At 44.3% G+C, this 11571-nt stretch overlaps 1 protein-coding gene across 1 annotated transcript in view; it reads right to left on the reverse strand.

Moving 5' to 3' along the window:
- Positions 1-10268, reverse strand: part of LOC109878824 (acetyl-coenzyme A transporter 1) — a 22642-nt gene extending 12374 nt beyond the window's left edge. The window contains 5 exon segments of the mRNA XM_074933770.1: positions 114-316; positions 4268-4463; positions 4559-4718; positions 5718-6160; positions 10161-10268. Coding sequence (XP_074789871.1) covers positions 114-316; positions 4268-4463; positions 4559-4718; positions 5718-6118 — 960 coding nt within the window. The 5' untranslated portion in view covers positions 6119-6160; positions 10161-10268.
- Positions 10269-11571: the final 1303 nt, after the last annotated feature.

The following is an 11571-nucleotide window of genomic DNA, read 5'->3' on the forward strand; positions in this document are numbered from 1 at the left end:
AAGGTGAGTCAGGTGCAGTAAGCTGTCGGGTACCTTAGCAGTGAGCAGCAGGCTACAGAAGGTGACCCCAGTCCGTGAACCTGTTTAACCTGACTGAGTGCAGTAAGCTGTACCTTAGCAGTGAGCAGCAGGCTACAGAAGGTGAACACGGCAGGCATCTTGACGATGGAGAGCAGCAGTTTGTATGTTTCCATGACGCTCTGCGTCTCCTCCCGGACCTTCTTCCTCCCGTGCTGTCCCCTGGCGTTCTCCTTCTTCATAACGGCCACCAGCGTGGTCGACACCAGGAACACCACGCCCCAGAAAAACAGGAAGTCTGCGCCACGGGAGCCAATCACAGACAACGACAATGTCACCGAGTGATTATAACAGCAGAGCAATGGGATATGAAACAGTGCAATGATTATCATGGTTTATTCTCCCATCGTTATTCTCCCATCGTTATTCTCCCATCGTTATTCTCCCATCGTTATTCTCCCATCGTTATTCTCCCATCGTTATTCTCCCATCGTTATTCTCCCATCGTTATTCTCCCATCGTTATTCTCCCATCACAGCTGTACTGCAAATCATCAGCCAAAAGTTCACTCCAAAATAAATAATAATTTATTTTCTCTCACCTCAGCTCAAAAACCACTAAGTTAATCACATGACCAATATCTGCACTCTGATTGAAGGATTGACCACCAGATGGCACTGCCACTCAGATCTTTCCAGATAATAAGAAGTTGTTTGGCTGAAGAAAATGCGCGCCTGGTACACCCTAGCGAGGTTCAGACTGACAGGACAAAGCCAACTTTGACTATAGCATTATATGTAAATATGGTAATCATGAGAACACAAAATCACTCATTTTCCTACAATTCTGATACCATTGTCTTTAGTACACATTGTTATTCAGGGCAAGATGAAGGAATGCAAAACCTGGCCAATGGACTTTCCCTCTTCAGCAGGGAAGGGTTCATCGAGCTTTGCATGTCTGTAATTGTGCTTAATACCAGCTGACCATAGCAAGGGTCAACTAGATATATGGATTACCACTTCCTGCTTCATAGACTACCTTCTTCCTGTTTCATAGAAGACCTTCCAGCTTCATAGACTACCTCTTCTCTGCTTTCTCATCTTTTTTACCTTCCACCCTGACAGTATAACGATGCCAGTCTCTCCCTCGCTTCCTGATGATATAACAATGCCAGTATCTCTCTCCCTCCCTGACAGTATAACAATGCCAGTCTCTCCCTCCCTGATGGTATAACAATGCCAGTATATCCCTCCTTGATGGTATAATGATGCCAGTATCTCCCTCCCTTCCTGATGGTATAACGATGCCAGTCTCTCCCTGATGGTATAACAATGCAAGTCTCTCCCTCCATGATGGTATAACAATGCCAGTATCTCCCTCCCTGATGGTATAAGGATGCCAGTCTCTCCCTCCCTGATGGTATAACAATTCCAGTATCTCCCTCCCTGATGGTATAATGATGCCAGTATCTCCCTCCCTGACAGTATAACAATGCCAGTCTCTCCCTCCCTGATGGTATAACAATGCCAGTATATCCCTCCTTGATGGTATAATGATGCCAGTATCTCCCTCCCTTCCTGATGGTATAACGATGCCAGTCTCTCCCTGATGGTATAACAATGCAAGTCTCTCCCTCCCTGATGGTATAACAATGCCAGTATCTCCCTCCCTGATGGTATAAGGATGCCAGTCTCTCCCTCCCTGATGGTATAACAATTCCAGTATCTCCCTCCCTGATGGTATAATGATGCCAGTATCTCCCTCCCTCCCTGATGGTATAAGGATGCCAGTCTCTCCCTTCCTGATGGTATAACGATGCCAGTCTCTCCCTGATGGTATAACAATGCCAGTCTCTCCCTCCCTGACAGTATAACAATGCCAGTCTCTCCCTCCCTTTCCTGATGGTATAACGATGCCAGTCTCTCCCTCCCTTCCTGATGGTATAACGATGCCAGTCTCTCCCTCCCTCCCTGATGGTATAACAATGCCAGTCTCTCCCTCCCTTCCTGATGGTATAACAATGCCAGTCTCTCCCTCCCTCCCTGATGGTATAACAATGCCAGTCTCTCCCTCCCTGATGGTATAACAATGCCAGTATCTCCCTCCCTGATGGTATAAGGATGCCAGTCTCTCCCTCCCTGATGGTATAACAATGCCAGTCTCTCCCTCCCTGACTGTATAACAATGCCAGTCTCTCCCTCCCTCCCTGATGGTATAACAATGCCAGTCTCTCCCTCCCTTCCTGATGGTATAACGATGCCAGTCTCTCCCTCCCTTCCTGATGGTATAACGATGCCAGTCTCTCCCTCCCTGACGGTATAACAATGCCAGTCTCTCCCTCCCTTCCTGATGGTATAACAATGCCAGTATCTCTCTCCCTCCCTGACAGTATAACAATGCCAGTATCTCTCTCCCTCCCTGATGGTATAACAATGCCAGTCTCTCCCTCCCTGACAGTATAACAATGCCAGTATCTCTCTCCCTCCCTGATGGTATAACAATGCCAGTCTCTCCCTCCCTGATGGTATAACAATGCCAGTCTCTCCCTCCCTGATGGTATAACAATGCCAGTCTCTCCCTCCCTTCCTGATGGTATAACGATGCCAGTCTCTCCCTCCCTTCCTGATGGTATAACGATGCCAGTCTCTCCCTCCCTCCCTGATGGTATAACAATGCCAGTCTCTCCCTCCCTTCCTGATGGTATAACGATGCCAGTCTCTCCCTCCCTGACGGTATAACAATGCCAGTCTCTCCCTCCCTTCCTGATGGTATAACGATGCCAGTCTCTCCCTCCCTCCCTGATGGTATAACAATGCCAGTCTCTCCCTCCCTTCCTGATGGTATAACGATGCCAGTCTCTCCCTCCCTGACGGTATAACAATGCCAGTCTCTCCCTCCCTTCCTGATGGTATAACAATGCCAGTCTCTCCCTCCCTCCCTGATGGTATAACAATGCCAGTCTCTCCCTCCCTGACAGAATAACAATGCCAGTCTCTCCCTCCCTGATGGTATAACAATGCCAGTCTCTCCCTCCCTGACAGTATAACAATGCCAGTCTCTCCCTCCCTGATGGTATAACAATGCCAGTATCTCCCTCCCTGATGGTATAATGATGCCAGTATCTCCCTCCCTTCCTGATGGTATAACGATGCCAGTCTCTCCCTGATGGTATAACAATGCCAGTCTCTCCCTCCCTGATGGTATAACAATGCCAGTCTCTCCCTGATGGTATAACAATGCCAGTCTCTCCCTTCCTGATGGTATAACAATGCCAGTCTCTCCCTCCCTGATGGTATAACAATGCCAGTCTCTCCCTCCCTCCCTGATGGTATAACAATGCCAGTCTCTCCCTCCCTGATGGTATAACAATGCCAGTCTCTCCCTCCCTGATGGTATAACAATGCCAGTCTCTCCCTCGCTGACAGTATAACAATGACAGTCTCTCCCTCCCTGATGGTATAACGATGCCAGTCTCTCCCTGCTGGTATAACAAAGCCAGTCTCTCCCTCCCTGATGGTATAACAATGCCAGTCTCTCCCTCCCTGATGGTATAACGATGCCAGTCTCTCCCTGATGGTATAACAATGCCAGTCTCTCCCTCCCTGATGGTATAACGATGCCAGTCTCTCCCTGATGGTATAACAATGCCAGTCTCTCCCTTCCTGATGGTATAACAATGCCAGTCTCTCCCTCCCTGATGGTATAACAATGCCAGTCTCTCCCTCCCTCCCTGATGGTATAACAATGCCAGTCTCTCCCTCCCTGATGGTATAACAATGCCAGTCTCTCCCTCCCTGATGGTATAACAATGCCAGTCTCTCCCTCCCTGACAGTATAACAATGCCAGTCTCTCCCTCCCTGATGGTATAACAATGCCAGTCTCTCCCTCCCTGATGGTATAACAATGCCAGTCTCTCCCTCCCTGATGGTATAACAATGCCAGTCTCTCCCTCCCTGACAGTATAAAAATGACAGTCTCTCCCTCCCTGATGGTATAACAATGCCAGTCTCTCCCTCCCTGATGGTATAACAATGCCAGTCTCTCCCTCCCTGATGGTATAACGATGCCAGTCTCTCCCTCCCTGATGGTATAACAATGCCAGTCTCTCCCTGACAGTATAACAATGCCAGTCTCTCCCTGACAGTATAACAATGCCAGTCTCCCCCTCCCTCCCTGACGGTATAACAATGCCAGTCTCCCCCTCCCTCCCTGACGGTATAACAATGCCAGTCTCTCCCTCCCTACCTGAAAGTGTAACGATACCAGTCTCTTTAGGCTCTGCTCTCAGGTATTTGTTGCAGAAGTCAGCTGACTCCAGGGCCAGGAAGAGGACGTTGCCTAGGAAGTAGCCAGCCGTCTGTCCCACAGAGTTACATGTGGAGGCGTAGCCCACGTTCTCCCTAGACAGCATGGTCAGAGCCCAGCCATCCACTGCTATGTCCTGGGATCAGGGAATATAACAGAGTCATGTATCACAATAACTTGCGAGTGCGAGAGAGAGAGAGAGAGAGAGAGAGAGAGAGAGAGTGTGTGTACCTGGGTGGCTGCCAGAAAGGCCAGCATGAAGAACACCGCCGTCAGGGTCACCACGTCGGGGCCCCGCCCCTCGTCACTTTTCAGCAGCGTATCCACGGTAACCGACAGGTACAGCATGAAGAGACCCAGCAGGTATTGGGTGGGCACCAGCCACGACTTCCTGAGAGGGAGAGAGGAGATCATGAGCCTTTAACTCATTTGATTCCAACAGTCAACATTTTAGACACGCAATACATGAAGTAAACATACACTGACCATACAAAACATTAAGAACACCTGCTCTTTCCATGACACACTGACCGTACAAAACATTAAGAACACCTGCTCTTTCCATGACACACTGGCCGTACAAAACATTAAGAACACCTGCTCTTTCCATGACACACTGACCGTACAAAACATTAAGAACACCTGCTCTTTCCATGACACACTGACCGTACAAAACATTAAGAACACCTGCTCTTTCCATGACACACTGACCGTACAAAACATTAAGAACACCTGCTCTTTCCATGACACACTGACCGTACAAAACATTAAGAACACCTGCTCTTTCCATGACACACTGACCAGGTGAAAGCTATGAACACGTGTTACTGTGTTTGTTATAACCAATTTATTGATGTGATTATAATAGGCTATAGATCAGGTCCTATTGGTCACCTGCATGTGATGCTCACATGTTTCACGTGAAGAGAGCGAGGCTTGAGGGAATAGGGAATGTTTTTCCTAAATAAATTAAGAGATTTTTAGGGTAAAACAGAACTTTTCAGTCAGAAACAAGTAAGAAACTAAACGGTTGAAATGACGTTGTAGCTTCAACATCGGACAGCGCAATAAACACTTCCCGTGCTGTGGTGCCTTTTCTCTGCAGTAGGGAGGAGAGAGAGACAACGTGCGCCAGTCACACAGTGTGACCATCAGACTCTTTCTTTAGTCATCTGTGAGTCTTAATTATTTAATCAAACAGTGTGCTTAAAGCCTCAGACAAGCTCAGCGTATCTGTCGCTGATTGTAATTCAAACTCATAATGGTGTGTGTCTTGACTTTCTATGAAAAAAAAGCAGTTTCAACATTTCAACCAATCAATTGGTCAAAAGAACAGAATGACTCTCTGGGACTTGTCAGTGTATATCAGTGGTATAACTCCTTATCTTACCTGCGTCCAAACCGGCTCAGGTAGAGCGCGTCCACTAGCGGGGCCCACAGCAGCTTGAGACTGAAGGGCCAGAAGACAAAGCTGAAGAAGGCCTGGTCCTTGTAGCTGACGTTCTTACTCTGCAGGATGAGAGGGATGCTCCCGGCCAGGCCCAGAGGGATACCCTGGAGGACATAAAGGAAGAGCAGCAGAGATACGTTCCCCAGCTCCCCTCTGATCCCAGGCTGCACCCTGGGATGTCCGTTGTCCTCGGCGTCGTATCCTCGGTGGAGCGCCTCCCCCTCCACCTCCATGTCAGGGGTAGTGTTGAGAACCCTGTCCCCATCCCTCATGTCCCCCTGGGGGACAGCGGGCTTCCTCTGCCGCCCGTTCTTATGTGTGACTGAGTCAGAGAGCTCCATTGTGGCGCTGCGGGCATCAAACCAGCTCTACCCTCTGGAAACCTGGAGAGGAAGGAAGCAGGCGTTCGTCAATGTCTAGTAGGAAAATACCTGCTGTGTTCTACCCCTCACACACGTGTTTTCAGATGGGGTACTCTAGGCAGCGAGACCTTCCTTTAAGAATATTCATTGTTGACACATTTCTGAGATATTCTCTTGTTGTCCTGGTTGGGGTCCTAACAACACCAGCTATCATCAAAAGAGCTCAGTTTCTGCATAAACAAGGTTACTAGCTAGAAGTCTTAATCTAGACCAATGGGAGAGAATGTTACTAGCTAGAAGTCTTAATCTAGACCAATGGGAGAGAGAATGTTACTAGCTAGAAGTCTTAATCTAGACCAATGGGAGAGAGAATGTTACTAGCTAGAAGTCTTAATCTAGACCAATGGGAGAGAATGTTACTAGCTAGAAGTCTTAATCCAGACCAATGGGAGAGAGAATGTTACTAGCTAGAAGTCTTAATCTAGACCAATGGGAGAGAATGTTACTAGCTAGAAGTCTTAATCCAGACCAATGGGAGAGAGAATGTTACTAGCTAGAAGTCTTAATCTAGACCAATGGGAGAGAATGTTACTAGCTAGAAGTCTTAATCTAGACCAATGGGAGAGAGAATGTTACTAGCTAGAAGTCTTAATCCAGACCAATGGGAGAGAGAATGTTACTAGCTAGAAGTCTTAATCTAGACCAATGGGAGAGAGAATGTTACTAGCTAGAAGTCTTAATCTAGACCAATGGGAGAGAATGTTACTAGCTAGAAGTCTTAATCCAGACCAATGGGAGAGAGAATGTTACTAGCTAGAAGTCTTAATCTAGACCAATGGGAGAGAGAATGTTACTAGCTAGAAGTCTTAATCTAGACCAATGGGAGAGAGAATGTTACTAGCTAGAAGTCTTAATCTAGACCAATGGGAGAGAGAATGTTACTAGCTAGAAGTCTTAATCCAGACCAATGGGAGAGAGAATGTTACTAGCTAGAAGTCTTCATCTAGACCAATGGGAGAGAGAATGTTACTAGCTAGAAGTCTTCATCTAGACCAATGGGAGAGAATGTTACTAGCTAGAAGTCTTAATCCAGACCAATGGGAGAGAGAATGTTACTAGCTAGAAGTCTTCATCTAGACCAATGGGAGAGAATGTTACTAGCTAGAAGTCTTCATCTAGACCAATGGGAGAGAATGTTACTAGCTAGAAGTCTTAATCCAGACCAATGGGAGAGAATGTTACTAGCTAGAAGTCTTCATCTAGACCAATGGGAGAGAATGTTACTAGCTAGAAGTCTTAATCTAGACCAATGGGAGAGAATGTTACTAGCTAGAAGTCTTAATCCAGACCAATGGGAGAGAGAATGTTACTAGCTAGAAGTCTTCATCTAGACCAATGGGAGAGAGAATGTTACTAGCTAGAAGTCTTCATCTAGACCAATGGGAGAGAATGTTACTAGCTAGAAGTCTTAATCTAGACCAATGGGAGAGAGAATGTTACTAGCTAGAAGTCTTAATCTAGACCAATGGGAGAGAGAATGTTACTAGCTAGAAGTCTTAATCTAGACCAATGGGAGAGAGAATGTTACTAGCTAGAAGTCTTAATCTAGACCAATGGGAGAGAATGTTACTAGCTAGAAGTCTTCATCTAGACCAATGGGAGAGAATGTTACTAGCTAGAAGTCTTAATCTAGACCAATGGGAGAGAGAATGTTACTAGCTAGAAGTCTTAATCTAGACCAATGGGAGAGAGAATGTTACTAGCTAGAAGTCTTAATCTAGACCAATGGGAGAGAGAATGTTACTAGCTAGAAGTCTTAATCTAGACCAATGGGAGAGAGAATGTTACTAGCTAGAAGTCTTAATCTAGACCAATGGGAGAGAATGTTACTAGCTAGAAGTCTTCATCTAGACCAATGGGAGAGAGAATGTTACTAGCTAGAAGTCTTCATCTAGACCAATGGGAGAGAGAATGTTACTAGCTAGAAGTCTTCATCTAGACCAATGGGAGAGAGAATGTTACTAGCTAGAAGTCTTAATCTAGACCAATGGGAGAGAGAATGTTACTAGCTAGAAGTCTTAATCCAGACCAATGGGAGAGAATGTTACTAGCTAGAAGTCTTAATCTAGACCAATGGGAGAGAGAATGTTACTAGCTAGAAGTCTTAATCTAGACCAATGGGAGAGAATGTTACTAGCTAGAAGTCTTAATCTAGACCAATGGGAGAGAATGTTACTAGCTAGAAGTCTTAATCTAGACCAATGGGAGAGAATGTTACTAGCTAGAAGTCTTAATCTAGGCCAATGGGAGAGAGAATGTTACTAGCTAGAAGTCTTAATCTAGACCAATGGGAGAGAATGTTACTAGCTAGAAGTCTTAATCTAGACCAATGGGAGAGAATGTTACTAGCTAGAAGTCTTAATCTAGACCAATGGGAGAGAATGTTACTAGCTAGAAGTCTTAATCTAGACCAATGGGAGAGAGAATGTTACTAGCTAGAAGTCTTAATCTAGACCAATGGGAGAGAATGTTACTAGCTAGAAGTCTTAATCCAGACCAATGGGAGAGAGAATGTTACTAGCTAGAAGTCTTAATCTAGACCAATGGGAGAGAATGTTACTAGCTAGAAGTCTTAATCCAGACCAATGGGAGAGAGAATGTTACTAGCTAGAAGTCTTAATCTAGACCAATGGGAGAGAGAATGTTACTAGCTAGAAGTCTTAATCTAGACCAATGGGAGAGAGAATGTTACTAGCTAGAAGTCTTAATCTAGACCAATGGGAGAGAGAATGTTACTAGCTAGAAGTCTTCATCTAGACCAATGGGAGAGAGAATTTTACTAGCTAGAAGTCTTAATCTAGACCAATGGGAGAGAGAATGTTACTAGCTAGAAGTCTTAATCCAGACCAATGGGAGAGAGAATGTTACTAGCTAGAAGTCTTAATCTAGACCAATGGGAGAGAGAATGTTACTAGCTAGAAGTCTTAATCTAGACCAATGGGAGAGAGAATGTTACTAGCTAGAAGTCTTAATCTAGACCAATGGGAGAGAGAATGTTACTAGCTAGAAGTCTTCATCTAGACCAATGGGAGAGAGAATTTTACTAGCTAGAAGTCTTAATCTAGACCAATGGGAGAGAGAATGTTACTAGCTAGAAGTCTTAATCCAGACCAATGGGAGAGAGAATGTTACTAGCTAGAAGTCTTAATCTAGACCAATGGGAGAGAGAATGTTACTAGCTAGAAGTCTTAATCTAGACCAATGGGAGAGAGAATGTTACTAGCTAGAAGTCTTAATCTAGACCAATGGGAGAGAGAATGTTACTAGCTAGAAGTCTTATTCTAGACCAATGGGAGAGAGAATGTTACTAGCTAGAAGTCTTAATCTAGACCAATGGGAGAGAGAATGTTACTAGCTAGAAGTCTTAATCTAGACCAATGGGAGAGAGAACGTATAAAATGTTGAATAATCATCGTGACAACGCATGTTCAGCTGTACTGTCAAACACCTCCTCAAACAGTTACCCGTTGACTCAGCCCGGGCAGACACCAGCAAACTCATGACGTAGGAGGGAATCAAAACAACGCAGTAGTTTAGTTTATTATTATTTTTGTTGTCTAAAGAAATTCGGATTATTCGGATTGCTAGAATACACGATAAAGCCTCACTGGCATGAGAGCAGAGCAAACAAATGAATGCGTTAGTTAGCTAACAGTAACGTTACCATCTGGATCAGAATAGCTAAGTCACAGGATAGGAAGTCACAAAACATCGGCGAACAAAAAAGGCAATGTGAATTTAATAAATATTGGTTAAAATGGTAATTGGAGCTCAAATGATGTTGAATGAGATAAGATAAGCACGTTAGCGAGCTATAATAACGTGACATACGACGCCACATACCAATATCTAATAATGATTGTGTATCACCATTCAAGCAATGGGTTGTAGTTCATTAGACAGCAAGCATTGCCTTGCACTATGTATGAATTACATTTAATAAGGTAACAGAAATAGCTACCTATTTAGCCTTCACCCGCTAACATCGGCAGATTATTTTGCTGAGAGCGAGGACGTGTATTTGTGTAACGTCGAAATGTGTCCGAGTGCTTCGGCTGACGTGTCAAACTTCAGTTCATTTCTGTTCCACTAGGATCTGCATACACATTATTATGTCGTTATTGTGGTTCCATATGCACTCATGCCACACAGTACAGTTGCAAACGTTATCATAATAAAACATTCATTAATAAAAAAAATATCTATGTTAATTGTAACAACTAATCTCTTTTAATTAACTATTTGTTACTAGCTAATATGAAAAATAGATTGTGATGAATAATTAGATGGCCATGGCTTTATAAGGCACTGTGCAAGTGACCACACTCATTCCTTTCACTTCTTGAGCTGCCATGTACAACAAATCTCTCAAATGATGTGCGAAACACACACACACGGTCACAATGACACACAGATCTTTATTTATTAAAATTAAAATAAAAAAATGAGGGGGTGGGGGGGGTAGAATAGCTTTAATATTGAAGGTAGATTGTGGCTTCTATAATGTAATTGTCTGCATCATTTCCAATCTGCCATATATGTAATGATGATGGAGGAGATGGCTGCCATATACAGTGCCTTGCGAAAGTATTCGGCCCCCTTAAACTTTGCGACCTTTTGCCACATTTCAGGCTTCAAACATAAAGATATAAAACTGTATTTTTTTGTGAAGAATCAACAACAAGTGGGACACAATCATGAAGTGGAACGACATTTATTGGATATTTCAAACTTTTTTAACAAATCAAAAACAGAAAAATTGGGCGTGCAAAATTATTCAGCCCCCTTAAGTTAATACTTTGTAGCGCCACCTTTTGCTGCGATTACAGCTGTAAGTCGCTTGGGGTATGTCTCTATCAGTTTTGCACATCGAGAGACTAACATTTTTTCCCATTCCTCCTTGCAAAACAGCTCGAGCTCAGTGAGGTTGGATGGAGAGCATTTGTGAACAGCAGTTTTCAGTTCTTTCCACAGATTCTCGATGGGATTCAGGTCTGGACTTTGACTTGGCCATTCTAACACCTGGATATGTTTATTTTTTAACCATTCCATTGTAGATTTTGCTTTATGTTTTGGATCATTGTCTTGTTGGAAGACAAATCTCCGTCCCAGTCTCAGGTCTTTTGCAGACTCCAGCAGGTTTTCTTCCAGAATGGTCCTGTATTTGGCTCCATCCATCTTCCCATCAATTTTAACCATCTTCCCTGTCCCTGCTGAAGAAAAGCAGGCCCAAACCATGATGCTGCCACCACCATGTTTGACAGTGGGGATGGTGTGTTCAGGGTTGATGAGCTGTGTTGCTTTTACGCCAAACATAACGTTTTGCATTGTTGCCAAAAAGTTCAATTTTGGTTTCATCTGACCAGAGAACC

This window comes from Oncorhynchus kisutch, linkage group LG18 (genome assembly GCF_002021735.2).
Source record: "Oncorhynchus kisutch isolate 150728-3 linkage group LG18, Okis_V2, whole genome shotgun sequence".
NCBI classification, from domain to species: Eukaryota; Metazoa; Chordata; class Actinopteri; order Salmoniformes; family Salmonidae; genus Oncorhynchus; species Oncorhynchus kisutch.